This window comes from Neomonachus schauinslandi, chromosome X (genome assembly GCF_002201575.2).
Source record: "Neomonachus schauinslandi chromosome X, ASM220157v2, whole genome shotgun sequence".
Taxonomy (NCBI): Eukaryota; Metazoa; Chordata; class Mammalia; order Carnivora; family Phocidae; genus Neomonachus; species Neomonachus schauinslandi.
In genome coordinates this window covers 30,649,968-30,661,814 of record NC_058419.1, presented here as the reverse complement: position 1 = coordinate 30,661,814, position 11,847 = coordinate 30,649,968, and the positions used below count along the sequence as shown (strand labels likewise).

The 11,847-nt window shown below is 52.1% G+C and overlaps 1 protein-coding gene across 2 annotated transcripts in view; it reads left to right on the top strand.

The window, feature by feature from the left end:
• Nucleotides 1-10,926: 10,926 nt before the first annotated feature.
• LONRF3 (LON peptidase N-terminal domain and ring finger 3) overlaps nucleotides 10,927-11,847 on the top strand; it is a 33,049-nt gene continuing 32,128 nt past the window's right edge. For both annotated transcript variants that reach the window (XM_021686284.1, XM_021686275.1), the window contains exon 1: nucleotides 10,927-11,791. In XM_021686284.1, the coding sequence (XP_021541959.1) occupies nucleotides 10,927-11,791 (865 nt within the window). The remainder of the gene's footprint in view (nucleotides 11,792-11,847) is intronic.

Sequence of the window (11,847 nt, the reverse complement as noted above, 5' to 3'; positions counted from 1 at the left end):
CTCTACCAGGGGCCTTATCCCCTGTCCGTCTCTGTCTCGGGATCCTCTCCGAGGCCTCCCGTGAGGTCTCTGCTCTGTGGCCCCCAGCAGTGCTTGAGGTGCTGGCATGTCCGCAGCCCCCAGGTGAGAGCCTGCCCCAGCCCCGCACTGGGACTGACTCGGCCTGTCCCCGGCCTGCTAGTCCCCCTGTGTCACAGCCAGACTGGGCTGTGGGTGCTGTCCCACACGGGGGTGCCGTCCCCCTGCAGGAGCCTAAAGCCCTCGGGTAAAGGGCCTGGAGCCCAGTCCCCGCTCCTGCTGCTGGCGGAAGCCAGGGGAGGCAAGGGGACCTTCAGGAGGGCCAGCCTCTCGGGACTGGACCTTGCCTCCCCCGACCCAGGAGGGTCCCCGCACAGGCCGGGGACTGGAGCCCAGCCCCTGGGAGTGGGGTGGATCGTCAGCTCTGCATCCTTCCTGGTCCTGGGTGAGGTGGCACTGCCGAAGGCTCTTCTTCCCTCACAGGCCCACCTGTGGAGCAAGAATAGTACATATCACCCTCCGCTTGGGCGGGGCCTTGCCATTCACAGAGACACTTCTCCCTCGTCTTATCGATGCCTCACAATAGGCTCGTCAGGTGGTGCGTTTTCCATAAAGTGTGAATTCACCTTCTTCATTCATTTTTTCTCTCCCTTCTGGTTTTATAATTTAGAGAATTGTACTCCTCCCCTCAAACCTGCCAAAAAAAAGTGAGACTTAGCAGTACAAGTGCCTGAGAAAAATACAAACAAACCCGTGCATCTTGGTTGACAGTTAAGTCTGATAACACTCCTCTCAGCGACTACAGAGCAGAGACATACTCCCTGGTGAGCAAACAGTAGAGTTTCAGGGAAAATCCGTAGTAACTATGAGCATATTATGGAGTCAGAAACCCAACTTACCAAACAGATTCAGGAGAGAGTGGTTATTCACAGTTTGAAGGCATACTTATTTTAGAAGAGACTCATAAAGTTATTGAATTTGAGTGAGTATGCATTCATAAGTTCTAGTCCCCAGGGTTTTCAGATAGGAGTTTATAGAAAGTGACTTGTTCTATCCCGCAGCTAATTAGTGGACGAGCCTAGGACTTAGGCTCATTCTTTCTGAGCCCCAAACTCTTCATTTGAGCCTCCCTGGGATAGAAGGGTTTGCTTCCAGACTACTCATTAAACACTAAGTAGCAAGAAAGGAAAAGAATGTCTTAAAGCTCAGGGGTGTGAAGCCATCCTACGTTGACAACCAATTAAAAACTCAGATAAAGTACCTCTGAAATGATTATATGCTGCAAAGCAGTCGATGGGAAAACAAGACTTGAATTCCTTAAAAGGGATTTACAGTAAAGATCTAGAAACTCATCTAACAGCATATTCTGGAAGAGTGAACAGGAGATGTCAGGGTAGAAAGCCAGAGTCCTGATCAGATTCCTTCTGGCTCTCGGACCCCGTACAAATCATTGACCCTTCCTCAGCCTCTGTTACTCATCTTTAACACTCTTTTTTTAAAAATTTATTTATTTGACAGAGAGAGAGAGAGAGAGACGGTGAGAGAGGGAACACAAGCAGGGAGAGTGGGAGAGGGAGAAGCAGACTCCCCGCTGAGCAAGGACCCTGATGCGGGGCTCGATCCCAGGACCCCAGGATCATGACCTGAGCCAAAGGCAGACGCTTAACGACTGAGCCACCCAGGTGCCCCCTCTATTACTCATCTTAAGTGAAAGAATGATGCTAATATCTAAATTGTTCCCAGGAGTGAACTAAGGTCCCCTAATCCGTCCCCACATCTGCTCCATTTTATCCTAAATGTCTCTTGAGCCCTCATTTCTCCCTAGCCTCATTGTCCTTCCTTTAGTTCATCTTTCTACCTGGTCTCCCCCGGGCTGCGCTTTGTCATTTTGCTCTCTCCACATTGCAGCCAAAGATCTTTCTAAACAGCAAAGCCAATCACATCATGAATCTGCTTTAAACCCTTCAACAGCATCTTCCTTCTCTCAGGATAAAATCACAAGTCCTTACCCTGGTCTACACAGCCCTTTATGGCTGGGCACCTGCCTGCCTCTCTAGACTCATCTCACACTGCTCCTCTCGCTGAATTCTAGGCTCTAGCCATGATACACTAGTAGCAGTTCCCTAGCCAGCCAGCCTCTCTTACCTCCAGGGTTTGTTAGTGGCTCTTTCTTCTATCTTGAAAGCTCAGCCCCTTCCAGCACACCTTTCCTCCCCCTAGCCCCGTAATCCTGCAGAATTCTGGGTCCATATTACCCACCTGAGAAGCCATCCCCTGATCTGAACTCTCCTCCTCTGTGCCTCCCGTCAGCACCCTCTGCTTCTGTCTTCTTAGCCCTCATCTCCTGATTAAGACTGCCTTTCCCATGGTAGTCTCTCCCACTCAGTTCTGCAGGACTGCCTTACTCATCATCATTTTCCAGCGGAGCCTGTTGAATGAATGACGAATGTTTAAATACCTTGTAAATTGCAACGTGCTACACAAGTGTTAAGTATTATGTAATAGTACCGTGTTTGGGTTGGTTATTTAATATTGTTGGCCTACTCACCCATTTGATAATAACGAATATCACATTTCAATTACATCATTCTGGTTCCTTCTTAAACCCAATACTAATAAAGGCTACCACTTACTGAGTATTTAGCCTGGGCTAGGTTCAGTGGTAAGATTTGAGACATATGATATCATTTACGCATCATCATAGTAATCTTATCAGCTAGGTTCTCTATGATAAGAACCATCCCCATTTTTCAGATGGAAGAACTAAGGCAGGCTCAAAGAGGTTAAGTAGCTTGCACAACATCAAAGAGCTCGATTCTGAATCCAGATTCTTCAAGATCCAAACCTGAATTCTAGGGGCGCCCGGGTGGCTCAGTCAGTTAAGCATCTGCCTTTGGCTCAGGTCATGATCCCAGGGGTCCTGGGATCAAGCCCCAAGTCTGGCTCTCTGCTTAATAGGGAGTCTGCTTCTCTCTCTCTCACTCTTCCTCTGTGTTCTCTCTCTCTCTCTCTCTCCTTCTCTCTCTCTAATAAATAAATAAAAATCTTTAAAAAAGAAACCCCTGAATTCTGACATCTCCCAGTTCTCCCAAGGTTTTCAGATAAGGACGCTATCGGCAGTGAAAAGCAACCGGCAGAATGGGAGAAATGGGAGAAAAAACTTGCAAGTCACGTGTCTGATAAAGGATTAATACCCAGAATATAGAGAGAACTCTTAAAACTCAACAACAAAACAACAAACAACTGATCGAAAAAAGTGGGCAAAGGACTTGAATAGACATTTCTCCAAAGAAGACATACAAATAGCCAGTAAGCAAATGGGAAAAAAATGCTCAAATCACTCATCATCAGGGCAATACAAATCAAAACCACAATGAGATGCCACCTCACACCCATTAGGATGGCTCTCATGAAAAGAAAACAACAGAAAATAACAAGTGTTGACAAGGCTATGGAGCAACTGGAACCCTTACGGATTGCTGGTAGGAATGTAAAATGGTGCAGCTACTATGGAAAACAATATAGTGGTTCCTCAAGTTAAAAACAGAATTGCCAGCCAGTCACCATATAATCCCACAGTTCTACTTCTGGGTATAGATCCCAAAGAAGTGACAGCAGGGTCTAGAAGAGAGCTTTGTATACTCATGTTTATAACGGTATTATTTGCAATAGTCAAAAGGTGGAAGCAACCCAAATGTCCATTGACTGATGAATGAACAAGCAAAAAAGCAAGATGTATGTACATACAGGGGAATATTACACCGCCTTTAAAAGCAAATAAATTTTTTAAAAGATGTTTATTTATTTATTTGACAGAGATACAGTGAGAGAGGGAACACAAGCAGGGGGAGAGGGAGAGGGAGAAGCAGGCTTCGTGCTGAGCAGGGAGCCCAATGCGGGGCTCGATCCCAGGACCCTGGGATCATGACCTGAGCCGAAGGCCGACGCTTAACGACTGAGCCACCCAGGCGCCCCAAAAGCAAAGAAATTCTGATACATGCTACAACATAAATGAAATTGAGGACATTATACTGAGTGAAGTAAGCCAGCCACAAAAAGACAAATACTATATGGTCCCACTTATTTGAAGTACCTCGAGTTGTCAGATTCACAGAGACAGAAAGCAGAATAGTGGTTGCCCGGGGCTGGGGAGAGGCGGGTATGGAGAGTTGCCATTCAACGGGTACAGAGTTTTGGTTTTGCAAGATGAAGAACGTTCTGGAGGTGGGTGGTGGTACTGGTTGCATAATGACGTGAAAGTACTTAATACCACTAAACCATACACTTAAAATGGTTAAAATGGTCAATTTTATGTTTTATATATTTTGCCACAACTTATGATAGATCTTAACCATTCCCAGGCCTGCCAAAGCTTTCAGGTAATTTCCTTCTGCTGCATATTTGCTGTTTTCCCTCCAGATAACCGGCTTTTATTTCTTTTTCCTCCTAAGACCAGACTGCTCTCTGCCAGGATCTCTAGGCCCTCCACACTGGCCAGTACTCCTACAGAGGGCGGGGCCCAGCCCCAGGGCCTTTAGCTCACTCTCCTGGGAAGAAAGCGCCTCTACTCCGAAGGCAGTCGGTACATACTTTACTCACAACAGTCGGCAGGTGGCTGTGGATCCCTTTTGTTCCCAGGAATCACGTGGGGACGAACTGCACTGTGTATTTGCCATCACTGGTAGCTAATGCCAACAGTGACGTTGGGCATCGTTATTAACAGGTAAAGGACACACAAAGAGAGAGGGGAAGTGCCTTGGGTTGAGTCCCACAGCAGAGTTAGAACTCAGAGCTCCCAGCCTCTAACCTTGCCCTGGGCTCTGTCCCACACACCTGGCAGTTCCAGAGACTTGCTCCTTTTTGTCCTCTGGGCAGCCAACTCTGGCCAACCAAGTGGGTTTGATTTGTCTTGCAGAGAAATGAAGCAAAATCTTCCTTGAGGATAGCTTCTGATCTTTCTATTTCTCTTGGTTGGCAGGAAACCAGAGATCACACTACTTGCTAAAGGACCTTGACCACATCACTGAAAGTCTCTGGACCCTCAGTTTTCCCTTCAGTAAAAAGTAGACAAGAATTATTGATACCCACCTCCCCCAGAGAAACTGAGGATGGGCTAGGGAGAAAAGGATTGGGGTGCACTTAGCCAATCTATTCTGCATTATCCTTTACGTGGGTAAACCCCAAACCTGGCTGAGTATTATAATCACACGGGTAGCCTTTAAAATTAGAAATCCCTGGGCCTTGACCAGCCCAGCTTCCTTGAATTTCTCCTTTTTCCCAGCCAGGTGGCCCCTGATGTGAAGGGAACCCCCTTGGGTTGAGAAGTGAGGTGGTTTCAACTTTCCTAGCTAAATCCTCTCCAGCTTGGCTTAAAGGCTATGAGATGGAAAGCAGCCGTCTGTCTCCTTTGCGCTCTCACTTGGACTCGCTGTTCCCCCAATTTTGGCACTTCTCACATACTGCCTGTTATTTTTACTTAACTATTTCAAATCTTTGCCTCTTATTTCCTCAGTTAGCTACTGGAGGTTAAGAACAGTGCCATATCCTTCTATTCTTGCCCACAAATGCCAGTCTGTTAGCACGTAGTATATGTTCAATAAACATTTGTTGAATTGCAAATCATGTAAGAAACCTGAAATAACTTCCGACTTACTTGGGGAGATGGTCTGTGTCCTTTGGAAGCTTTCTGCTCACACGGAAAGAACCTTAAACAGAGACAGGAGGCTGTGTCACGGATTCCCACAGCAAATCACCAGCTTTCGCTAGCCCTCAGTTCCCTGATCTGTGAAACCAGGGCTGATCTGTGAAGTTTTCACACTTGTAGTTTTTAGCTCTGGCTCTTGGCTACTCTAGATAGTGAGGGGCAGCCTTTTTCATGTCAGTGCCTTTAACGCCCATGATGTCTTTTTTTTCCCCCCTATAAAGGCTGCATAATTTTTTTAAAGATTTTATTTATTTTTTCGACAGAGGGAAAGAGAGCACAAGCAGGGGAAGCGGCAGGCAGAGGGAGAAGCGATGTGGGACTCGATCCCAGGAGCCTGGGATCATGACCCAAGCTGAAGGGAGACGCTTAACCATCTGAGCCACCCAGGCGCCCCAAGACTGCATAATTGATGGGTCACCCCCAGTTTATAAAATGAGAAACTCAAGTAAACAGTAAATAAGTGCTTTGGCCAAGCTTCTGTACATAGTGTGCGTGTGTGTGTGTGTGTGTGTGTGTGTGTGTGTGTGTGTGTCTGTGCAGGGTTGTATGGGACTGTCGGCTCCTTCCAGTTTTAGTATATGTGTTGCCAAAGTGAGCACAGGATTGTCAATGCTTAATTATCTGCGTGTTCACTTTCTCCTCTGTGAATGACCCAGGGCAAAGGTATGACTTTCTAGCTGGATGTCCTCTTGTCCCCTGCACTCTCCCATCCAGAGCCAAAATGTCCACTGCCGTGTTCAGTAAGATCTGTTCAAATTCTGTCCTTTGAGGGGCACCTGGGTGGCTCAGTGGGTTAAGCGTCTGACTCCTGATTTCGGCTCAGGTCCTGATCTCAGGGTCCTGGGATGGCGCCCTGTGTCACGCTCCACACTCAGCGGGGAGTCAGCCTGAGGATTCTCTCCCTCTGCCCCTCCCCCTTCCCTCTCTAAAACAAAACCAAATCAAAAACAAACACTGTCCTTTGAGGAGGAGATGAAAGACACAAGACACTAGTCTTGCCCTCATGGAACTTCTAGTCTGTCTAGGAAGCTGGGATGAGAATGTGTGGGAAGAGTATGTGCAACCATTTGTAAAGGGAGCACCTGGGAGCCAAGTGCTGCTATGCTGTATCTTCAGTACCTACCACAGTTGCCTGGCATATAGAAGATGCTCGACAAATAGGTGAAAATTGCCATGATTTGCAAACTTTTTATTTTATTTATTTTTATTTAAATTCAATTAACATATGGTGTATTATTTCTGTACTATTAGATAGAGGTCAATGATTCATCAGTTGCATATCACACCCAGTGCTCATTACATCTCGCGCCCTCCTTAATGCCCATCACCCAGTTACCCCACCCCCTCTCCCCCATCCCTCCCCTCCCCTCCGGCAACCCTCAGTTTGTCTCCTATGATTAAGAGTCTCTTATGGTTTGTCTCCCTCTCTGATTTCGTCTCGTCAGACTTTTTATTTTAAAGAAGGGAAAGCCTTTCTTCAGTGAGATTGTACCCCCAAGCTCACCATGAAACAGACCAACAGATGCAGTGCTGCCCTTGAAGGGAGCTAAGGTAGAGCCCCGCCAGCTGTCTCCTCTGGGCCCCAGAGAGGCTCCTCAGCGCCCGGTTGGAAAACTTGCTGTAGTCACTGGAAAAGGAGGTGCAGATCAACCTTTGCTCTTCCTGCCTGCCCCATGGTCAACCTTAGCCACAAGGGGGGATCCTAGCAAATTAAAGGGAGATTTGAAGCACCAGGCACTCGGAAGGGAATATTTGCATCTGAAAAAGTGTTGTCCATCTCTCCCCTCCCCTCCTTGTAGGGAGCTCCAATTAGTGAGCTCAGAGGTTCCGGAGGAAGTTTTGAGTAGGAGACTTTTGAGTTGGTCCACAAATGTATATTGAGGTAATGTTTGTTTACTTTAAATAAAGAAGGGAAGAAAGCCACTGTGGTAATGTTTTCCAGAATTCCATAGAAGCCCATTTGGTGTTATCCTACAGGCAGTCCTGATATGCAAAGACAATGGAAAACTCTGATGAAGTCTGTCTGGTCAATGAGTACACGGTGCTGCCTGTTTTCGGTACCAGTGCACCCTGCATCACCCTGGCAGCTATTAACATTCCTGGCCAAATTCATGGTCAGCTTTGGGCACACACAGATGCCAAAGGGGGCGACCTGGTGAGAGCATCTCTACTCCATGCCTGCAGGACTGAAACCTGCTGCCTGACTTGCCTTGGCCTTCTCCTTGCCCCCTCCAACCCCGACGGGCAAGGGAGGGAAACCAACCCAGAGGATGTTTACCCATCAAGGTGGTCCAGGGAGCAAGGCACATCTCAGAACTGCATCCGGAAGACAACTGGCAGTAACCAACATCTTTTTAAAAACTTGTCAAAGGGATAAGGATCATGAATTAAGTTTTCATCATTATCTATCTCATGGCCCTTTCATTACCTCTCATTACCTGCCCATTACCTACAGACTGTCCCTCCTCATAGGTGTCAGAAGGGGCAGAAAAATAATTAATGTTGGGGACCCTGCTATAGACTGAATGTTTGTGTCGCCCCCCCCATTCATTTGTTGAAAACTAATCCCTAATGTGATGGTATTTGGAGGTGGGGCCCTTGCGAGGTGATTAAATCAAAAGGGCTCTCACTTTCATGAATGGAATTAGTGCTCTTATAAAAGAGATGCTGGAGAGATCACTCACCTTCCACCATTTGAGGACGCAGCCAGAAGATGGCTGCCTATGAACCAGGAAGTGGGCCCTCACCAGACACCAGATCTGCAGGAGTCTTGATCTCGATCTTGTTCAGTCTCCAGAAGTGTGATAAATAAATTTCTGTTTCTTATAAGCCACCCAGTCTATGGTATTTTATTATGGCAACCTGAATGGACTAAGACCAAGCCCATTCAACAGCAGGGCAATTTGAAGGGTGAAAGGGGCTTCCCTCCTCCGCTGCCCGGCATGGCCATGTCCTCCCCTCTTGGCCAGTCCTCTGACTTCTCTATCTTTAAAATCTAGCTCAGGCCTGACCCTGATGAAGAGGACAGCAGTCTAGCCGCCCCTGTCCTTCTACTACTACTGCTGACTTCACCCCCTTGCCCAAGCCACCCCCACCCCCAGCATCTGGACTAGTCTTGTACTTAAGTAGTTGAGTTGGTACCATGAAATTCAGTCTTAGGATAGAAGCCACTGAAGGCGAGGGCTGGAGAGAACCTTGGAGATCTGGAGAAACTAAGGCCTGAGTGGAGGACTTGCCTAAGGTCTCATAGCAAGTCATGGCAAAGCTCGGGCTGGAAGCTAAGTTTTCCTATGAGCGCCTTATGCCTTCCTGGCTACATCCTGAGCTCCTTGGTTTCTTTTCTTGGTCTCTTTCCCCGCTGTCTCAGCGTTCCTTCTCCCCTCTGACCCATTCCCCAGTCCTGTCTTACCAGAGGGAGGCTGTAGAAATTGCTGCACGACAGTGTACTTGTTTTGGGGGGCTTTGGTGTTGATTCGAGGGGAGATTAACGACCTAAAGAGACACAGAGCCCTGACGGAGCCTGTGGTCCCCAGCTCTGAAACATGACTTGATCCCGACTAAGATCATCCCTGACATGTGTTCAGAACCCCAAACATCGGTTCCTAGAGTTTAGGTCATTTGCCCAAGGTCCCTCAACTAAGAAATGGCCACAGCGGGAGCCAACTGTAGGTCTTCAGGCGCTGGGGCGGCGCGCGGCTCCAGGCACTGCTCCGAGCCCGCAGGCCCTCGGGGCTCCCGGAGCCAGAGGCAAGCCCAGACCCCGCGCCGGCGCTCGCAGCGGCATGGCCGTGGGGGCTGTGCCTTATTCCTTTAGGTCTCGAAGCCTCTTCGTTTGTGCGTGTGGCTCCCGTCAACTTCTGAGGGCGAGGGGTGGGGAGAGATCGCGTGCGCAGTTGACACGGGCCTTCTGGAAGGAAGCGGGGCAGCCTCGAGGCCGCCCAGCTACCGTGAGCCCAGCACCGCCGCCTGCATACAGCCCTCGCGGTCGCCCACCGCCCATCCCCCGCGCAGCCCTCAGGGGCGACCCGCCGGGGCCGAGAGCGCGGCGCCGCTCCGGAGCAGCGAACCTGGACGCAGCTCGGCCCGCCGCTCTAGCGCGCCAGGACTCGCGGACTTTCCCCGGAGGAGCGCTCCCGGTTCCGGTCCCGCCTGCGGTTCTCCCACGCCCCCAGGGGACCCGCTGATCCGAGAGGAGTTCTCGTGGCCACGCCCCCTCGTGGTCCCCCGGAGCCCCCCCTGGTGGCCCCCCACGGCCTCGTGCCCACACGCCGCAGGTTCTGGCGCCGGCGGGAGAGAGCTGAGGCGCGGGGCACGCGAGGCGCCTCCCCTGGGCCCCGTCCCGCAAGCGCATCTTCCGGACGGGTCCCTCGCCCCTCGGCGAGCGCCACCCAACTTCTGCGCCCGCCGGGCCCGCTGCTCCGGGTGGCTCCCAGCACAGAAGCGCCCTCGGATGACTACACTCACTACCTTTGGGGGGGGGGGGCTCCCCGGGGAAGGCGGTTAGGGACGGGGCTCACAGGGCTCGCGAGCCGCGGCCGGAACTGGAGTGGGGGGGAGTGTGGGCTTCCCGGGGACCGTCCCAAAACGCTTCCCTCCGCAGACGTCAACCGTAAACCCTAGGCGGGCGCGCCTTCCGCGTCTCAGAGATTTGGCGGGCTGCGCACCTCGAGGTCTTAGCGTCTCGAGGGATGGGTTGGGGGAGGGGCCGCCCGCGAACGGCGGGCTGAGGGGACCGGTCTCCCGGCGGGTTTGAAGGTGGGATCGGGTAGGGTTTGGTGACGGAGAAACCCGAGAGAAGACTTTGGGTTTTTTCCCTCCCTCTCCTCAGAAAAGCAACCACATTGTGAGGGGGAAATACGGAGGAGAGTAAATACAAACAACCTCAAGAAGGCGCCAAGAAAAGCGAAGCCAAAAGAAGCAAGCGCAACACTGTTACAAAACTGTCTGGTTTTGTAACAATTTCCCTGCCGCCGGCCAATGAGCGGCGTGGCGGCGCGTCACGTGGTACAGTTTTATATAACACTTTGCTGAGACAAGACAGTTATTAGTCGGCGCGCGGCGGCCGGCATGGAGCTCGTGGAGGCGCGGCGGGGATCGGCGCGCGGCAACGCGGCGCTCGTGGCAGTCCGGATTCAAGTCAGTCGCTGCTCTCTGCTCTGGGTCTCTGGCCCCTAGACGCCTCTTCCCGGGGCGCCTGTCTCTCTATGGATTCACTTCAGACTGGACAGATGCTGAGCTTGCCCGCCGAGCTCGGCGGCAACAACTTAGAACAGGCGGAGCCGGCGGCATCCGCGGCCCGCGGCGACATGGGCCCCCAGCCCGAGGCGGCTACAGAAGGCTCCGTACCTTTAGCCACTCGGGAGCCGGAGCCGGGGCCGGAGGAGCAGCCTCCGAGTCCCTCGACGCCCGAGTGCAAAGTCCTGCTCCAGCAGGCTGACGCCCTGGCGTCTGGGGGGCGCCTCCGGGAAGCCTTCGAGGTGTACAGACAGCTCTCCGAGCGGCAGCAGCTGGTGGCCGAGCAGCTGGAACAACTGGTACGCTGCCTGGCCCAGAACGTCCCGCAAGGCGAGGCGCTGCCGCCGGCGCCCCCGGACAGGAGCGGTGCGGCGAGCCGTGAGGCGGCGGCGGAAGAGGCAGGGGCGCCAACGGCCGCCACGGCCACCGAGGTGTGGGACGGCTTCAAGTGCCGGAAGTGCCATGGGTTTCTGTCAGACCCCGTGTCCTTGTCGTGCGGCCACACCTTCTGTAAACTGTGCCTGGAACGCGGCCGGGCAGCCGACCGGCGCTGCGCCCTGTGCGGGGTCAAGCTCTCGGCGTTGATGGTGGCCGCCGGGAGGGCGCGCGCGGTCCTGCGAGTCGGGCAGCAGGCGGCGGCGGCGGCCACGCCACTGCCGCCGCCGCCCCCGCCGCCGCCGCCGCTGCGGGTCAACGTGGTGCTCAGCGGCCTCCTGGGCAAGTTGTTCCCCGGCCCCGCACGGGCGTCGCAACTCCGGCACGAGGGCAACCGGCTGTACCGCGAGCGCCAGGTGGAGGCGGCGTTGCTCAAGTACAACGAGGCGGTTCGCCTAGGTGAGCCCACCGCGTCGCCGGGCCGGGCGGGCCGGGGGAATGAGCGCGGCGGGGAG